The 15,196-nt window shown below is 35.5% G+C and overlaps 2 protein-coding genes across 2 annotated transcripts in view; one reads left to right on the top strand and one right to left on the bottom strand.

Annotated features, from left to right (window-relative positions):
- LOC142349040 (gamma-aminobutyric acid receptor subunit gamma-3-like) overlaps positions 1-15,196 on the bottom strand; it is a 184,635-nt gene that overhangs the window by 108,076 nt on the left and 61,363 nt on the right. The window lies entirely within an intron of this gene.
- The window catches only part of LOC142349687 (glycine receptor subunit alphaZ1-like), a 58,198-nt gene that overhangs the window by 25,834 nt on the left and 17,168 nt on the right, over positions 1-15,196 (top strand). The window contains exon 3 of the mRNA XM_075401417.1: positions 15,003-15,070. Within this exon, the coding sequence (XP_075257532.1) occupies positions 15,003-15,070 (68 nt within the window). The remainder of the gene's footprint in view (positions 1-15,002; positions 15,071-15,196) is intronic.

The raw sequence follows: 15,196 nt of genomic DNA, 5'->3' as shown, positions 1-15,196 counted from the left end.
TTTTGTTTTTTTGCAATTTTCAATGGAACTCATACTTGGCGAGCAGCTAGCTTCATCATTCTTATGATCAAAGTTTCGCAGCGTGAGATTTTATGAGGACCGGTTTTTACAGAAGTGTGAAAAAACCTCGGGAACACGATTTTTCAAAACATCTGGAAGCCACATGTTTTTAATTGAAAACAGGTGTTTGCGAAAACCGTGTTCCCGGGGTTTTTTGGCCATGATCATCATAACCTTTTATTTCTGTTACAAAGTCGTAAGAAAAACTCATTCTGAGTATTTTTCAGCAAAACAACCACATCATCAATATTTTTCGATTTTTCGGAAAAATTGACCTTTTTTCAGAAAAAAGTGTTTTTTCTCTAAAACTTTTTATGAGAAATTTCTAAAGTAACACCTTCAAATTGTAGTAAAAAACATAGAGATAACATTGAAACATTGAAAAATTGCATGTTTTCAAGTTATTTGAAAGAAAAAAAATTTTTCAAAATTTATAGTTTTCACAAAATTTTTGCTTTTTTACAAATAACTTTTTTTCTGTTACAGATATGAAAAAGTTTATGGGGACCAAAAATTAAGAGCATGTTGTTTTACATCATATGAGATACTTCTCAATAGTTTCCTCATCAGTCTTCCACTTGTAGGGTGATAAGTTAAAGACAAAAATATTTGACTGAACATAGATTTTGTTCTCTGTGACCCATAAAATTGTGCTCCTCCAAAATTTTTGTTAAGAGTTCTATTGTAGAACACTTTGCGCTCAGCAAAATGTCTCCTTACAAAATTATCCAACTTTTTCGTTTTCATTGTTTTTTTTTTTCGTTTTTCTTCAAAAATTTTCCAATTTTTCGAGCACTTTGTTTGAAAAAAGGTTTGAAAATGGGCAAAGACTCCACCTCTCAATAGAGTTGTTCAAGTCCTATTTTGTAGACGATATTGTGCTCTATAAAACCATGTTTATACATGTTTCTTCATTTGGCGAATTTAGTCACTTTTACAGGTTTTCGAAAAAAAATTTCAGTTTGTCTTTAGTCCTTCGAATTTTTTTTCTATTTTCAAAAACCAAACTAATAATACTAAATTTTTATTTTATACACAAAAAATTTTTAATCTCCTTTACAAAATCGAAACAAATAAATCAAAGAAATTGACTCAACATTTTTATAAAACACAATTTTTGATTACTCCAAAAAGCAATTCTTCACACAATCAAACTGAGAGTTTAGGTTTCCTTTCAGAAATTCTAATCAAAGAGTTTTTCACAAGGTCCAATGGACCTTCTTTTTCTTGGCGCGAGAGTGACTTTTGGCGTCTCGGAGTTGTCGGGTGTTGTTGTTGTTGTTGTTGTTGCAACCAAGCTTGCACCGGTCTCTAAAATTGTTGTTGGTGTCGTCGAGCCAGACGGTGTTCTGAAGTCGGTCGCAGACAAATTCTGCATCAATTGACTTGCAGTTGGTAGTGAGCCAAAATTCCATGCAAGTTTCTCCTCTGTAACGGGTGAAAACAGAGACGGTGAGCTCTCCGGAGTCACAGTGGCACTAGGATCAGAAGTTGGCGTTGAAACACATCCTGGTGTTGGTGGTGGTGACTCGGGAGAATGTGGAAGGCCCCACAAATCGGCTAGGTCATTGCAGGCCCGAACTACTCCCAACTGATTTTCGAAAAAGGGCACGCAGTCACAATCGTATTTGTATAGAATAGTTCGAGTTTCTTTTGGCAGCGTCACAATGTCATACGGGTAAAGAGGATGCGTTAACGACAAAGATGGAACGAACCCGCCTGAAGTGATAAAGGTTCCACCGCAATCTTCACTCTCCTTTTTGTCCGGCAAGGTTGCAATGAAATTAATGAAGATTTTAGGTATCATAAAGTGTTCAAGCGTTGTCCAATTCTCCTCTTTCTCGTTTGTCCTTTTTTGTTGGATAAAAACCACAAAGTTTTCGTAAAAGGTTTGGTACACAATTGTTCGCTCCCAGACATTGTTTTGGTCGCTTAGGATATGGAAAGACATTTTCTGCGTTTGAAGAATTTTGAAGAGATAATAATGTTTTAAAGAATTTTGGAATGCTTTGAAGAGAAGATAAGCAAATTGAATGTTTTTGATAATTGAACAAGAAAAAGTTGTGAAGGTATTTTAAGCGCAAGGATACTTGTTCACAAAATTTGACTTCTACTCAGACAGTGGACTTTCAACAAAGTTAAAGAGTTGCTGTTTCGGAACCGAAATGAAATAAAATGTAGCGGGGAATTTACCCCCATGTAGTTTATGCGAGTTAACAATGTGAGTCCAGTGGCAGTTCTCTTATCTGCCCCCGACACAACCAAAGGCCAACTATTTTAGCCCGGAATTTTGATTGAAAACGTATGTGCTTTACTACTTTGTTTATAACAGAATTGGGCACACGCCTTAAAACTGCACATGTATTTACAAAATTTTAGTTGAACGCCAGGTGTTTTTCATTAATTTGGACCAAGTTGGATAAGTAGACCACACACGTATAACCCACGCATGCCGCGCGCCTGAGGTGGGGAGCACGTTGCTTGTAATTGAAACCACACTTTGGTTCCTTGTTACGAGGGAATTATCACACCTAACACGTATTATTCCCCTCTTATCAGTTAGTTTCTTTGAAACTCATGGTGTTAGGGACTATTACCAGTGTGTATTTGTGTATGTGTGTGGGTTATCAAGGCAATGCCAAGATATACCTCTTGTTGATCTAAATATAACTCCGCGATAAATAAATTATATGGGAAATACATGGGCCTCTGAAGACATGTGATATATGTAAATCACTTGAAACACCCTTATCAGTACCGTTTTGGAATGAATAGTTAACATTTGAATAAATTAACCTTTCGCTAACAGTTGACTACGTTCTACAACAAAAACTTCCAAGCTAATTTGGTATAAATGCCTTTCACTGCAAGCAAAGACAAAGAGTACGGTGATTGCTATTTCGATTTATCCAAAACAGAAAAGAGGTTGATAAGAGCTACTCTCAAAACCTATGAAAACACCGGGACGTATGTCTTTTTGAAAATTTTTAAGAGAAAAGACAATGAATACGAATTTGAACAGAGAATATCCCTTACAACAGAGGAATTTGACAAACTTATGAAAAAAAGTGGCAGGATACGAAACTCGGTGCCTGAGTCAGAAGGGAAAAAAGATACTTCGGTTACTAAAAAACCGGTGGCTAAAAAACCTAAACTAGCAGAAAAAGATTCTGGATACGAATCAGCGTCCTCATCCTCGGCTGCTTCCACAGATTAATCAAAATGGTTGAAGCAATGTTTGAACGATCGCCGGGTTTCTTCAAACAATTTCAGAAGGCGTTCAAATTTTCAGTTTGCGATGAAAAACCGGAGTTGAATGGTGTAAAAAATTATGCTGTGTGTGTTCATTTTGAAAACCCTTTTTGCACTTTGAAAACTAATCATTACCATGTTTTGGTGGATACATCAGACGTGACAAAGTCTTCAGACAAATCAAAAATTAAAAAAAGCTATACAGTGCCTTGTCTCTACACAACATTTAAGATTTTGTTTGCCAATTCAAATACCCTAGAGCTGAATGGAGAAATTTTTCAAAAGCTTGTTTTGGCGGTTGAATACAACAAAAATTTGAGCATAGATTCCCACTCAATTCAGAAACTGTTGCCAAACTTCTCTAACGTAGCTGCTAATCAAAAAGTCAACAACAAAAGCAACGTGACGTTGAATGAAGACAATCGACGACGACTACAGCAAGGAAGCAGCGTACAGTTTCAACTCCATCAAAAGTCATTGCAAAATTGTATTACAAAGTCCAATAACCAACAAACTCGAACTGATAGCTTTGCAAGTGAATCTCTAAAGAGATTTCAAAATATCTTGTCTGGGCCACACTCAGGTGCTTTCTGCCAAATAATGGACATTTTTTTGAGCGGATATGGTAATTTGCTTGTTGATACTGATGTTTTGTTTGTACGCATAGTGTATGAAGAGAAAATAAAATTTTAAAAGAAAAACTTTATTCAACTAAGCAGAGTTTTAGTAGAGTTAGTTAGAGCATCATATGAAGCGCAAATCGAATCAAATCAACATCACTCATTTTTACAATTTCTGTGTTGTTATAAATGTAATGAGCAACATAAATACAAAATAAGCCACACAATATAGAGTTTTGTGTTTGTATAGGTTGATTTCTAAGCAATTCATACACGTTTTGAATATCAAGAGCAGCAGAGGCCAGTCTGTTGTACAAACATTTGTATGATGTTAATTTCTGTCCAAGCGGATCAGCGAAAATGTAATTGCCATTCTTCCTACACAAAAGTGTCCAATGTGTTCCAATAGAATCACAGCTGGATACATTCACAATAATGAATCTGTTCTGTGACAATTTCAAGGGAAAATTATCAGCTGCAAAGACAACACAAAATTTGTACTTTAGAAGTTTACATGCTTGAATCAGGCTGTTTATTTTGTCTTCATCCATTAGGTTGTCAGAATATGATTTTTAGAAACTTTCCGAGCCGAATCGATGAAAATAGTGCTCGCTTTCTCACCAATAATGAAAATTTCTATATTACTTGGCAAGGCAACTGAAAACTTGAGTTCTATTGAAATTGAACAATTGGTGAGTTCAGGGTGAATAAAATCATGCGACGCCTGCTGAGTGCTTGTGAGATCAAACACCATAATAAAATGGCTCGGGTACTCAGACAATTTAATTCCATGACCATTGTCAATATAGGCTAAGTCTGACATTGTGTTGAAATATAAGCGTTTGTCATCAGTTGTATTTATCGGACTGTCAGCAACAGGAAGTCCATTTCGGTAAATACAAATCTGCTCCAGATTGAATTTACGAAAGTGGAAAGGATTGAGTTGTTTGCTTCCTAAAAACGCTTCATTTGTGTTAAGGCATATAGCTAGACGTCGAATTGGCTCCCTGCTGAAAACATCTTCATCATTACCGTGCAAGCTGCAAGGCGATTCGACCTATGCCACTTGCTAAAGCTCCAAAGCCACTTCCTCTTTGTCTATAGTGTCCAGAAAAATAAGGCAACGAAGATGCTTGATTGGTATAGTACGATTCCATTGTTTTAATCACCAAATTTTTTGAACTGTAACGCAATATTACTTTACCGGTTCCTGAAAAGGGGACTAATTGACCTGTTTCGGTACGTAACTCTATGGAAATTGATTGAATCGTATTTGAAAGTAGTTTTTTATAGTCCAAATTTGAAAAAACTATTCTATGTGTAGGTTCAAGTTCACACACGCTACCGTTTTTCAGACGTTGTTTTGAATCAATGACACGTAATAAAGGCGCCTTAGCATCACCAACATATTGATACTCGATAATGTTTGTGTATATGAATATTAAGTGCTTTCCCGCGCACAGATCAGCAGGGAATTCTCCTTAAAAAGCTTTTGTCTCATCGCTCTTCATTAATTTATTTGATGTAGCTGTATTCATTTTGTACCCAATATGTACACCATGTTTATCTGGAATTCCTGTAAAACCCCACAATACAGGGTATTTCTTCACTAGGAAAAGTGATTCCCTCATTTTTACCAAAAAGTATTTCGTATTTTCCAGTACTCTTGATTTCACGAAACGAAAAATTAGGCAGTCCAACTGTTCGCTTGATAGTAAATAAAAGTTGAGCAACAGTTTCAAAGTTTCCAGTCATGAACGAGAATTTTTCTCCACTGTAAGGTCGAGAAATGACATTGGCATCAGATGAGATTCTTTGTGAGTCCTCGTAACCCTTAAGACTATATCAAATCTCCATTCACCACATGCTGAATTTTGGTCGGAAAAACAATTTCGCTTAGAGCTACCCTCCAGTCGCCAGATAGTTGAATTTCATCGTTGAAAAAAATTCTGAACGAAGTTAGTGTGTTTTGATCAAAGATCTCCATCGAAGCGCTAGAAATAACATGTACCGTAAACTCGTCTTCGAATCGTTTACTTCCCATTTTTTAGAGGAGACTCTCGTACTAGTTGAAGTTCGGGTTGATAGAATTTACCCTGGATATTTTCTTTATCCGCATCAATAAGAGAATACGTGGGAGGATGCAATGTCGGATTAGATGCGATTTCAAATATCTCGTCAGTAAACGACTGTTTGTAGCCCTTCCCGAAAGTCTGCTCTTTTTTCACTATGCGCACAAAATCACCAATATAGAATTTGGGTTTTTGAGAATTTGTTGTATTTGCAGTCAAGGACACAAGCCTTGGAACGTCTTTCTTCGTGACTTTGTTCGGAGTGAGCTTTATCGTTCGATTTACTCTAGAATTGATTGTTTTAACAAACGCATCCAATTTGTCTAGATATGAATAAGTCCACTTTTCTTCCAAATATCTGTAGATTATATTTTTCAAAGAGCGTATATTTCTTTCCTCAAAAGCAGACTTTTTCTCACTGAATGTACTGTATAAATGAATTCCGCGTTCAGTGCATAGGGCTTTGAAGGCACCTAGGAACTCTGTACCGTCATCAACCCAAACTTTCTCAGGTTGTTTATGCTTGATCATCTTTTTGAAGACCTGTGCTGTCTCTGTGGCATATTTTGTTTTCAGTGGCTCAACCCTGAGATATCTTGACAAACAGTCAACAGCCACAAGCAGATATTTTACACCACCGTTGTGTTTTGCAAGTTTATCAACACATGCTAGATCTACGGACCAGATCTCATTTATGTCGTTAACAACAACTTTAAGCCTTGGAAACCTGAGGCGACGTGATCGGTATTTGTTAAAAGATGGTTTCGTTTCCAGATACATTTTAATTTTCTTCATTGATAATTTACTCAAATTTTGCAATCTCTTTGCGCTTCCAAATGACGCAGGACCGTTTAAATAGAGCTCGTCAAGTTTTCGCACATCGTCAATAGATATCCCAGTCTTTTCTACGCGCTTCTTCCGCTGTCTTCTCTTTACTTTCATCGACTCTTGGCTTTGCATGTTTCTTCGTTGGTTCAGATCGTCTTCCTTCCTGCTCTTTTTTTGTTTTTTGCTTCAGTTGTTTGGATGCAGTTTCCTTTTCATCTTCACTGTAAAACTGATCTACAACTTTTTTTGCGTGAGTATTATAAACCAAGTCAGCTGATATATCAAGTTCACTCAAGATTTTGGTATACTTTGACAAGTCAATTTTTTTTGTGGGTTGTTGTAAATTGTACAAAAAGCTTGTTACATCTACTCCTTGAGGCTCATCGTTAATGTGCAGAATGTTGGTCTCTTCACTAATAGAAACATTATTTGAATTGAAAATTTTATTTAGGATAATTGCAGCTCTTTTTGTTTTGTTTTCATCCACTAGTTTCAGTTCTAGCATTATTGAGTCGAATTCTGAATCCCTCCTTTTTTTCACTATTGGCTCTATTTCACTGTCATCGCTAAAAAACTATTCGCTTCTTACATCGTCTGCATCAGTTGTCACATCACCGCTACCCTTTGTTCTCTTGATCGACCAATCAGTGTTAGTGTCCGCATCTTGTACTTTTTTCTCATTATTTCGTTCAAAATTGGGATTAGTCCTCTGTAGGAGTGCTAACTGAGTTGCTTTTTGCTGATACAATGGATTATCAAATATTTCTTCCTTGGTTGGGTTTTTTGAAATGAACATTCTTTTAGGGATCAAAACAAACTCTTCTGCATGCATTATTCTGCCTTCAAGTAAATATAGCACAACAATCCCAACGCTCGAATGAGTTCTGGTTTTTTGGCTAAAACGTTTCGCTTTTTCTCCAAACTTGTTTTCTTTGATAATAATTGTTGAAATGATTTCTCCTGATTTTTAAGTAACTGCCTGTTCACTGGAACGTTGCCATTGATCACATTGAGCAAACACTCACAGAGAAAGTTTATAAAGCTATTTGGTGCTTGTTTGAGGAACTTTCTGAAATTGCTCTCGGGCAGCTCGAGCCTTTGCTTTAGCATACATAACTCTTTCTCTCTCATCTGTCAAAGTAGTGATAACCGCTTTGGAGGACGGTAGATAAAAAATTGTTGGACCTGGTTGTACAATATTTGAACAATAACGCAAGGAGTCTGATGTTTTTGAATCTAAGTCAATGAGTAAATGTCCAAAGGGTTGTTTTGTTGCAAGTTCATAGCTTTCCTTCAAAAAATTTGTATTGTTCAACTGTTTTCCGACATAGGTGATCTGCTGTATGTCTCTAGGTGATTTGAACAAAAGGATATGGGTTGTGTTCAGATCAATCGTTGGCGACCATTTACTCTGTTGAAATAAGTTATGCTTAACATAAATCACACTAATATTTCTATGGCGTCCCGCAGTTGCAAGTTTTGAAAATTCTTTGTCATTGAAAATTTCTTCATACGAATCGTCAAACACAAGAAGACAATTTTCCAGCTGAGAAATGAATTCTAATCCAGAAAACTTAGTGAAAAAAATGTTCACTTTACGCTCTATTGTGCTGAACTTTGGCTGCTCGTGTTGATAGAAAAAGTAAATAGAACTAAAGGTTGGATAGAAAGTGTTTCTCAATAACATTTGGAATATAAGTTCTGTTTTTCCAGAACACGACGGACCACAAACAGCCATAAAAAGCCTATCGCTAGTGGATATTATTTTGTTCATAGCTTTGGATTTGGAAGAGCGTAGCCAACTGTGCACGAAAGCAATGAAAACCAAAATCTTGATTCCTCACAATCAAGTTGGGAAAACACAAGCTTGGTTAAAGACACTACAATAAGAAAAAGTATTATCAAAATTTGAGTAAAATAGACGACTTCGGAACGTGGTAGCCGAGAATTAAAAAACTTCCACGAATGCCTCTCATGATTTTCCTCATCAAAAACTAAAGCATTCAAACCCCCTACATTAGCGGAGTCTATCTGGTCTTCTTTAACACTCTTTTGAAAATAAGTTATTTGCAAAAATGAATTTACACTCTGTTTTTTAGTTTAAATTGCATTTTTGTTAGTCTCTCTTTCAATCCAAAAGAATTCATAAGTAGTATATCTAGAGTCTTTGTCGTCTTTTTTGTAAGTCACTTGATTGTTTGCCTGCATTCCGTAACCACTTCCATGGTAGACAATAGACTCTACGTTGCCTTCACTGACCAACATTTTAATTTCATCAGGGAGATTGTCATCGTCCAGAGGTACTTGAACTGGTGCTGGCCACTTGGGCGTAGGTAAAGGGGTTAGTTTCAGTTTTCTCATTTTCTGCTGTAACGACATGATACATTTGAAAATATTCAAGTAATGAAAGATATTTCTTCAGCGTCTCAATCTCTTTAGTGTTGCAGAGAATCTGTTGTTTTCGCAGAATATTCTGTCCCCGTGATTCTATTTTCTCTTCTTTTAAAAAAGTCAATGTGAACTGATTATCATTCGTTATGTAACTGCATACTGTCAAACTTGGAGATAAATTCACTTGAAGAACTGACGGAGCTGCCTTATCCACTCGACGGCTCATTGGATGGCACAGAGATCCAATAGAAATACAGCTGTGCTTTCCTTTTAGCACAATGTTTCCTCTTTTGCTTTTCCGGTAGGTAGAAAGAGTGGAGAGCACAAGTAATATTATCAATTGGCGATTTAATATCTTCAACTTTCGGACATAGAAGAGTTTCCAAATCTATTGCCTCTTTCTGCAAGAGAGTTTGGAGTGATTCTGTTTTCTCTTTCCCTTTGGCATAAAATTTTCCTAACGGAAACCGAAGTTTAATGGCGACAACAATTTGTGATAGAAACCAATAAGGATAAGTACCGCTGTTCCAAGACAAACCATGTAAAAATTTAGTAACCCACTTATGAGATCTCCTGTCACTAGCGGAAAGTGAGTTGTAGGAAACTGGCGGAAGAAAAAGAATTGTGTCCGAATAATTATTTGAACAAAGCGATAACTCTTTTATTATAAACCAGTTTTCTTGTAACGAAAACCTTCAAAATCCAATATCACTATTTCAGCATTCCAAAAAAGTGAACAAATTGTTTTTGAACGTCTTCACAAACAAACAAAAAGCCAATCCCGTGATGTGACCCAAATACTCGTTTGTAATTGGACAAGGTAACACATAGGAGTATCCAGGGCCTTTACGACTGTACTCTGCTATAAAACCTGATGCATCGTGGAGTATTGCATGAAGTCGAAGTATTTTGGACGATTTGAAGTAGTTGTCCAGCGACGAATTATCAATTCCAATTAGACCTCCATACGGTCTCAGCTTCAATGTTGCCTCGAAATCAATATCAGGGTCAAGGTATTGGCAAGCAGCTAAAAAATACAGAAACCTTTCACCGTATTTTGGATAATTGTTCTTTATCTCCAGGTAAATTTCATGAATATTTTTTAGATCAATGGTTGCTATCGTTTTGGCCATCCTTTTCAACAAACATTATTCTGGCAAAATGAATCCTAATCGTACCTCATAGGATTGACCACTCCCAACCAAAGTATATTCACACAAATACATGTAGCGAAAATACCGCTAACATGAAGGATCTTCCCTCACACTCGCGAAGTATATATACCAACAATAAGCCACCAGACAAATACATGTAGCGCAATTACCACTTTCTTAACATAAAAGATCTCACCTAAGGTGTTAGTGATCCCCCTCTGCCGAAAGGATCTCGAAGGATCTCCCCTAAGGGATCAGTGATCCCCCTCTGCCGAACGGATCTCCAAAGGATCTCCCCCCCCCCGATCTTCCTGTATATATACGATACTACTCATATCTCCTGATTAATTGACCATAAGTTTTGGTTATATCAGGTAATGCCCCAAATAGCCCAAATTTCAGCTGAGTGAGCTGTTTTTTTAAACAAAGGACTCACGTCACCTTAACTTTCATTTATGCTTTGTCATTTATTGGCAAAACTCGTGTATGGCAATATATCTTGACTTAAAGATACTAATTTGTATATCCTATTAAGCAGTAGATTATAATAAATTTTACTATAATAAAACATAATAATTGGGATTTTTACAATGACTTGGTGTCAAAATTTTGCAAATAGGCACAATAGTTTAAAAAATTCTATTGGTAGGTCATACTGTCTCCTAGGCGAACAGAATCCCGTGCCGAGGTATTTTGGCAAAAATATGTAAGATGCGTAACTAGCGTTCAATATATAAACGCTAGTTATATATAAACTGTAACTAGCGTTCAAAAATTACACTCTTGGCTTTTTTAAGCGTATATCTTATATTATTTTGCGTTTTTACGCGTTGGTTTTGCACTGATTTAACGCTAAGAGCTCTGTCAGCGGAACTCAAATCACTGACCTCCTGAATGCTTGTCACCTTTTTGTATACCAATGTATTAACATGCCATAGTTTTGATAGGAAAAGTATTCTTGATAAAATGGATTCCAAATTCACAGATTCTCTTAAAGAAATCACGAGAACTCTTCCTTTTCGACTCCGCTGTTTAATCAGCGGACTTTTTAACTTACTTCTTGCATGTGCAGTCCGTTTTGACTCATTGGATGTACGAAAACAATTATTTGGACTGTGCGCCTCCTTTAATTTTTGAACTTGACTCTAATTTAACAATCACAGTCGTCCATTACCAGTGCGATGTTTTTCTCTTATAGGTTGACCTTGTCCAGACATTTAATTTATTTTCAATTAAGAAAAAGTATCATAAGATTGTTTAGCTGTTACAAACTCTGAAAATTTGTGCTTACAGCCACACACATCAAAGACATTTTATTTATAATGGCTTATCCAAACAAGGAGGCTCGGTAATGTGCGTTTGCACAAAAAGTTACGACCCCGCTCATCCGCATTTCCAGCATATATGATAAATAACGACCAAATGAGGAACAGATAGAAAACCCCTGAAAACTCAAGTATTTTTCAAAAAAATTATGTAGGAAGAAAAAGATGACCTCCAACGCAAATAACTCAGTGCAGTAAAAAAGTGCCGCACTAGATTGATGAGATCAGCTATTATTAAGCAAGCAAGTCAAAACGAACCACAAACCAAACATCAATAACAACAAAAATTAATTACATCCAAAACTTTATGTCCATTTTTTTAACAAAGGAAACTTATTAGCAAGGTCAAAATAGCGTCAGATAAAACTGAAACTAAACAGAAAAAGATGTACTTCACTAGAACAGATATGGGTCACTCCATAATAACGTTCGTAAACAATTAGACAAAAAAGAACAAAAAACAGCAAAATTTAAAAACTTGGCTCAAATTTTTAAAACAAAAAATTTCAAAGTAATGAAAACCATTAGATAGCAATTGAAAACATCTAACATGTTTATGATCACATACACCTCTAAAATAGCGTATTATGACATGTCTTCATTCATTTTTGTGTGTCTGTTTTCAATGTTTTATGAGGTTACAGAAGAACAACAAATGGAGACAACAAGCAAAATTTCAATTAAAATGTTTGAAAAAACGCTGTTGAAGCCGTAAAGGGACGTTTTGCCACTACAAATATGATTAGTAGCTTCTTCCTCGAACGCCAATGATGTAATATGCGACCTCTCTTTACTTGGAAGAGGTAAAAAATGATAAAATGAGTAAAAGGCAAAATTAAGTAAAACTTTTGTATTTTTCAAAAAAAATTATTTTCAAAGTCATGAAAGTCATAGGCTACAAAATGAAATGATTCAAATAGGTTTGTTCGTTTGTCCAAAAGAAGCGCTTGAGACCTGTAATTATTCAGAACACTTCTTGCGTCTAGGAAAAGCGTGTCAAATTTAGACCAGAAAAAAGTTAAAAACTAATTTCTTTTTTTTTGTTGCGAATGATCCGTGCCGAAGCCAGTAAATTCATAACGAAATCCGAAAAGAAATTAAATTGTTTACATTTGCATCTTCCCCCGACAACAATAATGTCATATGTGAACTTTAAAAAAGAATACTAGGTAACAAATAGACAAAGGGACAACAGTTAAAAAATCTACTTTTCTTTTTGAAAACAATAGTTTCAAAGTCGTGAAAGCCATCAGCTATCTACTCAAATCAGAATCTAGGCTCATTTATTGCTCCATAAAAAGGGTCAATGAGACCTATCAAAAACCAGGGAAATTCATATAACCGCGTAGACATAGTAAAAACGACAGTTAAAAACAAATGTTAAAAAAAATTCAAATAAATTCTTCGAGAAAGGGGCGACGAAGTCGTTAAAACCATAATCCATACCTTAAAGATTTCTATAGATTCAATTGTTTTTTGGAACGCCATTAATGTAAAATTTGAACTTTCAGCAATGTGATAATGTGACAAAACGAGAAAAAAACGTGAAAAATGGGCCAATGCCTAAAAATAAAAAAGAAATGTTAATTATAGTAGTATCAAAGCAAGAAAGCCATAACTTGAAGCGCGAAAAGGTTAAATTTTAAATCATTATAAAAAGAGGAAGAAGAAGCATTCTTTCCTTGCTGACACTAAGTTTTAATTTGATCAAATTAAAAGAAAATTAGTGGCAAAGTTCAATTAGCCATTGTTTATTGAAAAATCAAATATTTTTAGAAGTCAAGAGGACAAAATTCTTCCGCGTAAAGAAACTAAAAAGATTAATTTTGAAATGCTTTTGAAGCCATTTAGGCCCATCAACACTGAGCTTCAATTTGAATAATTCTTTCTTGAATTAACATAAAAAAAGTTCGAAAATTTTTTTAAAAAAACCGACTGATTACAATCCGAAATATTTTTGGCTTGTAACAGACCAAGGTAGGACAAAAACCAGCCTTTCTATTGCTGTTTGTCCATTAAGGACACTGAATTGTTTCGAATGTTATAGATCAATACAATTTGACAGTTAAGAGACCAAAAACAAGTGCTGCCTTTTTGATAATCATAGAGTAAAGTTAGCAAAAAACTGCAAAACTTTAATTACAGAACTCTCTCAATAGAAGTGTAATTATCTCTTCCCTAGTTTTCAAAGATTGTGTTAGTTGTTTTTTGGTATGTACTTTTGGCAATTTTAATCAGAGTGGACTAAAGGAGCTTATTTCGGGCAATTTTTAATGAAAAAGGCTGAATTTTGAAACGTTTAGCCAAAATTTTAGCCAAAAAATTAATTCAAAACAGTCAAAAATACTTTTTTGTCTTTAGAAATTAGAACGACAGTACTATTGTTAATATTTTTTGTATATTTTAGGAAAATTGACAAAATTTTATGCAAAAATTCTGGAAAATGTAAATAAAAATAACGCAAATCGGACTAATATTCACAAAAATTTAAACCACGATAACTCGCTCTAGAAAACAAAACTCGAAAAATTCTTTTTAATTCCATACTCTACGTTGGACGGGCGGGCGGCTTTTTAATGATACCATTCCGAACTCTCTACAATGAATTATCGATGGTCAATATTGTCTGCAAAAAAACCCCAGTTGAGCATATAGTTCCCCCCCCCCCTCAAAAGGGGTCGGAACAATGATCTTCTCCACAGATTGTTACTACCCCAAAAAACAGCAAATGTTAACTTGACACAAATCAGTTTTGGTATTCTAGTATAGGCAAAACGGTTTAATGTTTGCAATTTCATATATTCAATTTTTGCAATTGCATATTTTTGCAATTGCATGTTTTGTAATTGCATATTTTGCAGTGTTTTTCAAAACACGCAATTGTCGCATGCTTATCAAATTTTTTATTGACACCTCGACCCGAGTACACTCGGGTCGAATTGTCCACAAAAACTTCGATAAACATGCAAAAATTGCGGTGAATGGCTGTAAAAACCGCAATTTCTATTGTTGAATGCGGTTCGATGCTTCAAAGTCAAGATGTTCGCCATTGTAAATTTAAACAACAGTCACAACAAGTATAGAGCGCAAACAATTGATACAAGTTTATAATTGAAGCAGACGTAAGGCTTTGCACCATTTTTGTCCCAGAATTGACAAAAACTTATTGCAAAAAACGAGTGCACGACCATTTAATAAAGATAGCGAAAGAGGGATAGCACCCCACCCAACTTTTGACTAGGTCACTTACACGAAAATCTTCTGTTAAACTATAGCCACTGATTGTTTGTGTTTATTTAGTGACAGCTGTGATGGTAAACATGTCCATACACGTATTGTCGCTTGGATCGATCGCCGAAACCACCATGGTTAGTTATGACGTTAGTTATAAATCATAACTTTGACACCCACGAAATAAATTGAAATATCCTGACAAGATCTTGCTTTGACACTCTTGTAATGAAACTGAGACGCTTTTGTAAGATAGAAAATCT

This window comes from Convolutriloba macropyga, chromosome 11, assembly GCF_964194025.1.
Source record: "Convolutriloba macropyga chromosome 11, txConMacr16.3, whole genome shotgun sequence".
NCBI classification, from domain to species: Eukaryota; Metazoa; Xenacoelomorpha; order Acoela; family Convolutidae; genus Convolutriloba; species Convolutriloba macropyga.
This window is presented reverse-complemented; position numbering and strand designations above follow the sequence as displayed.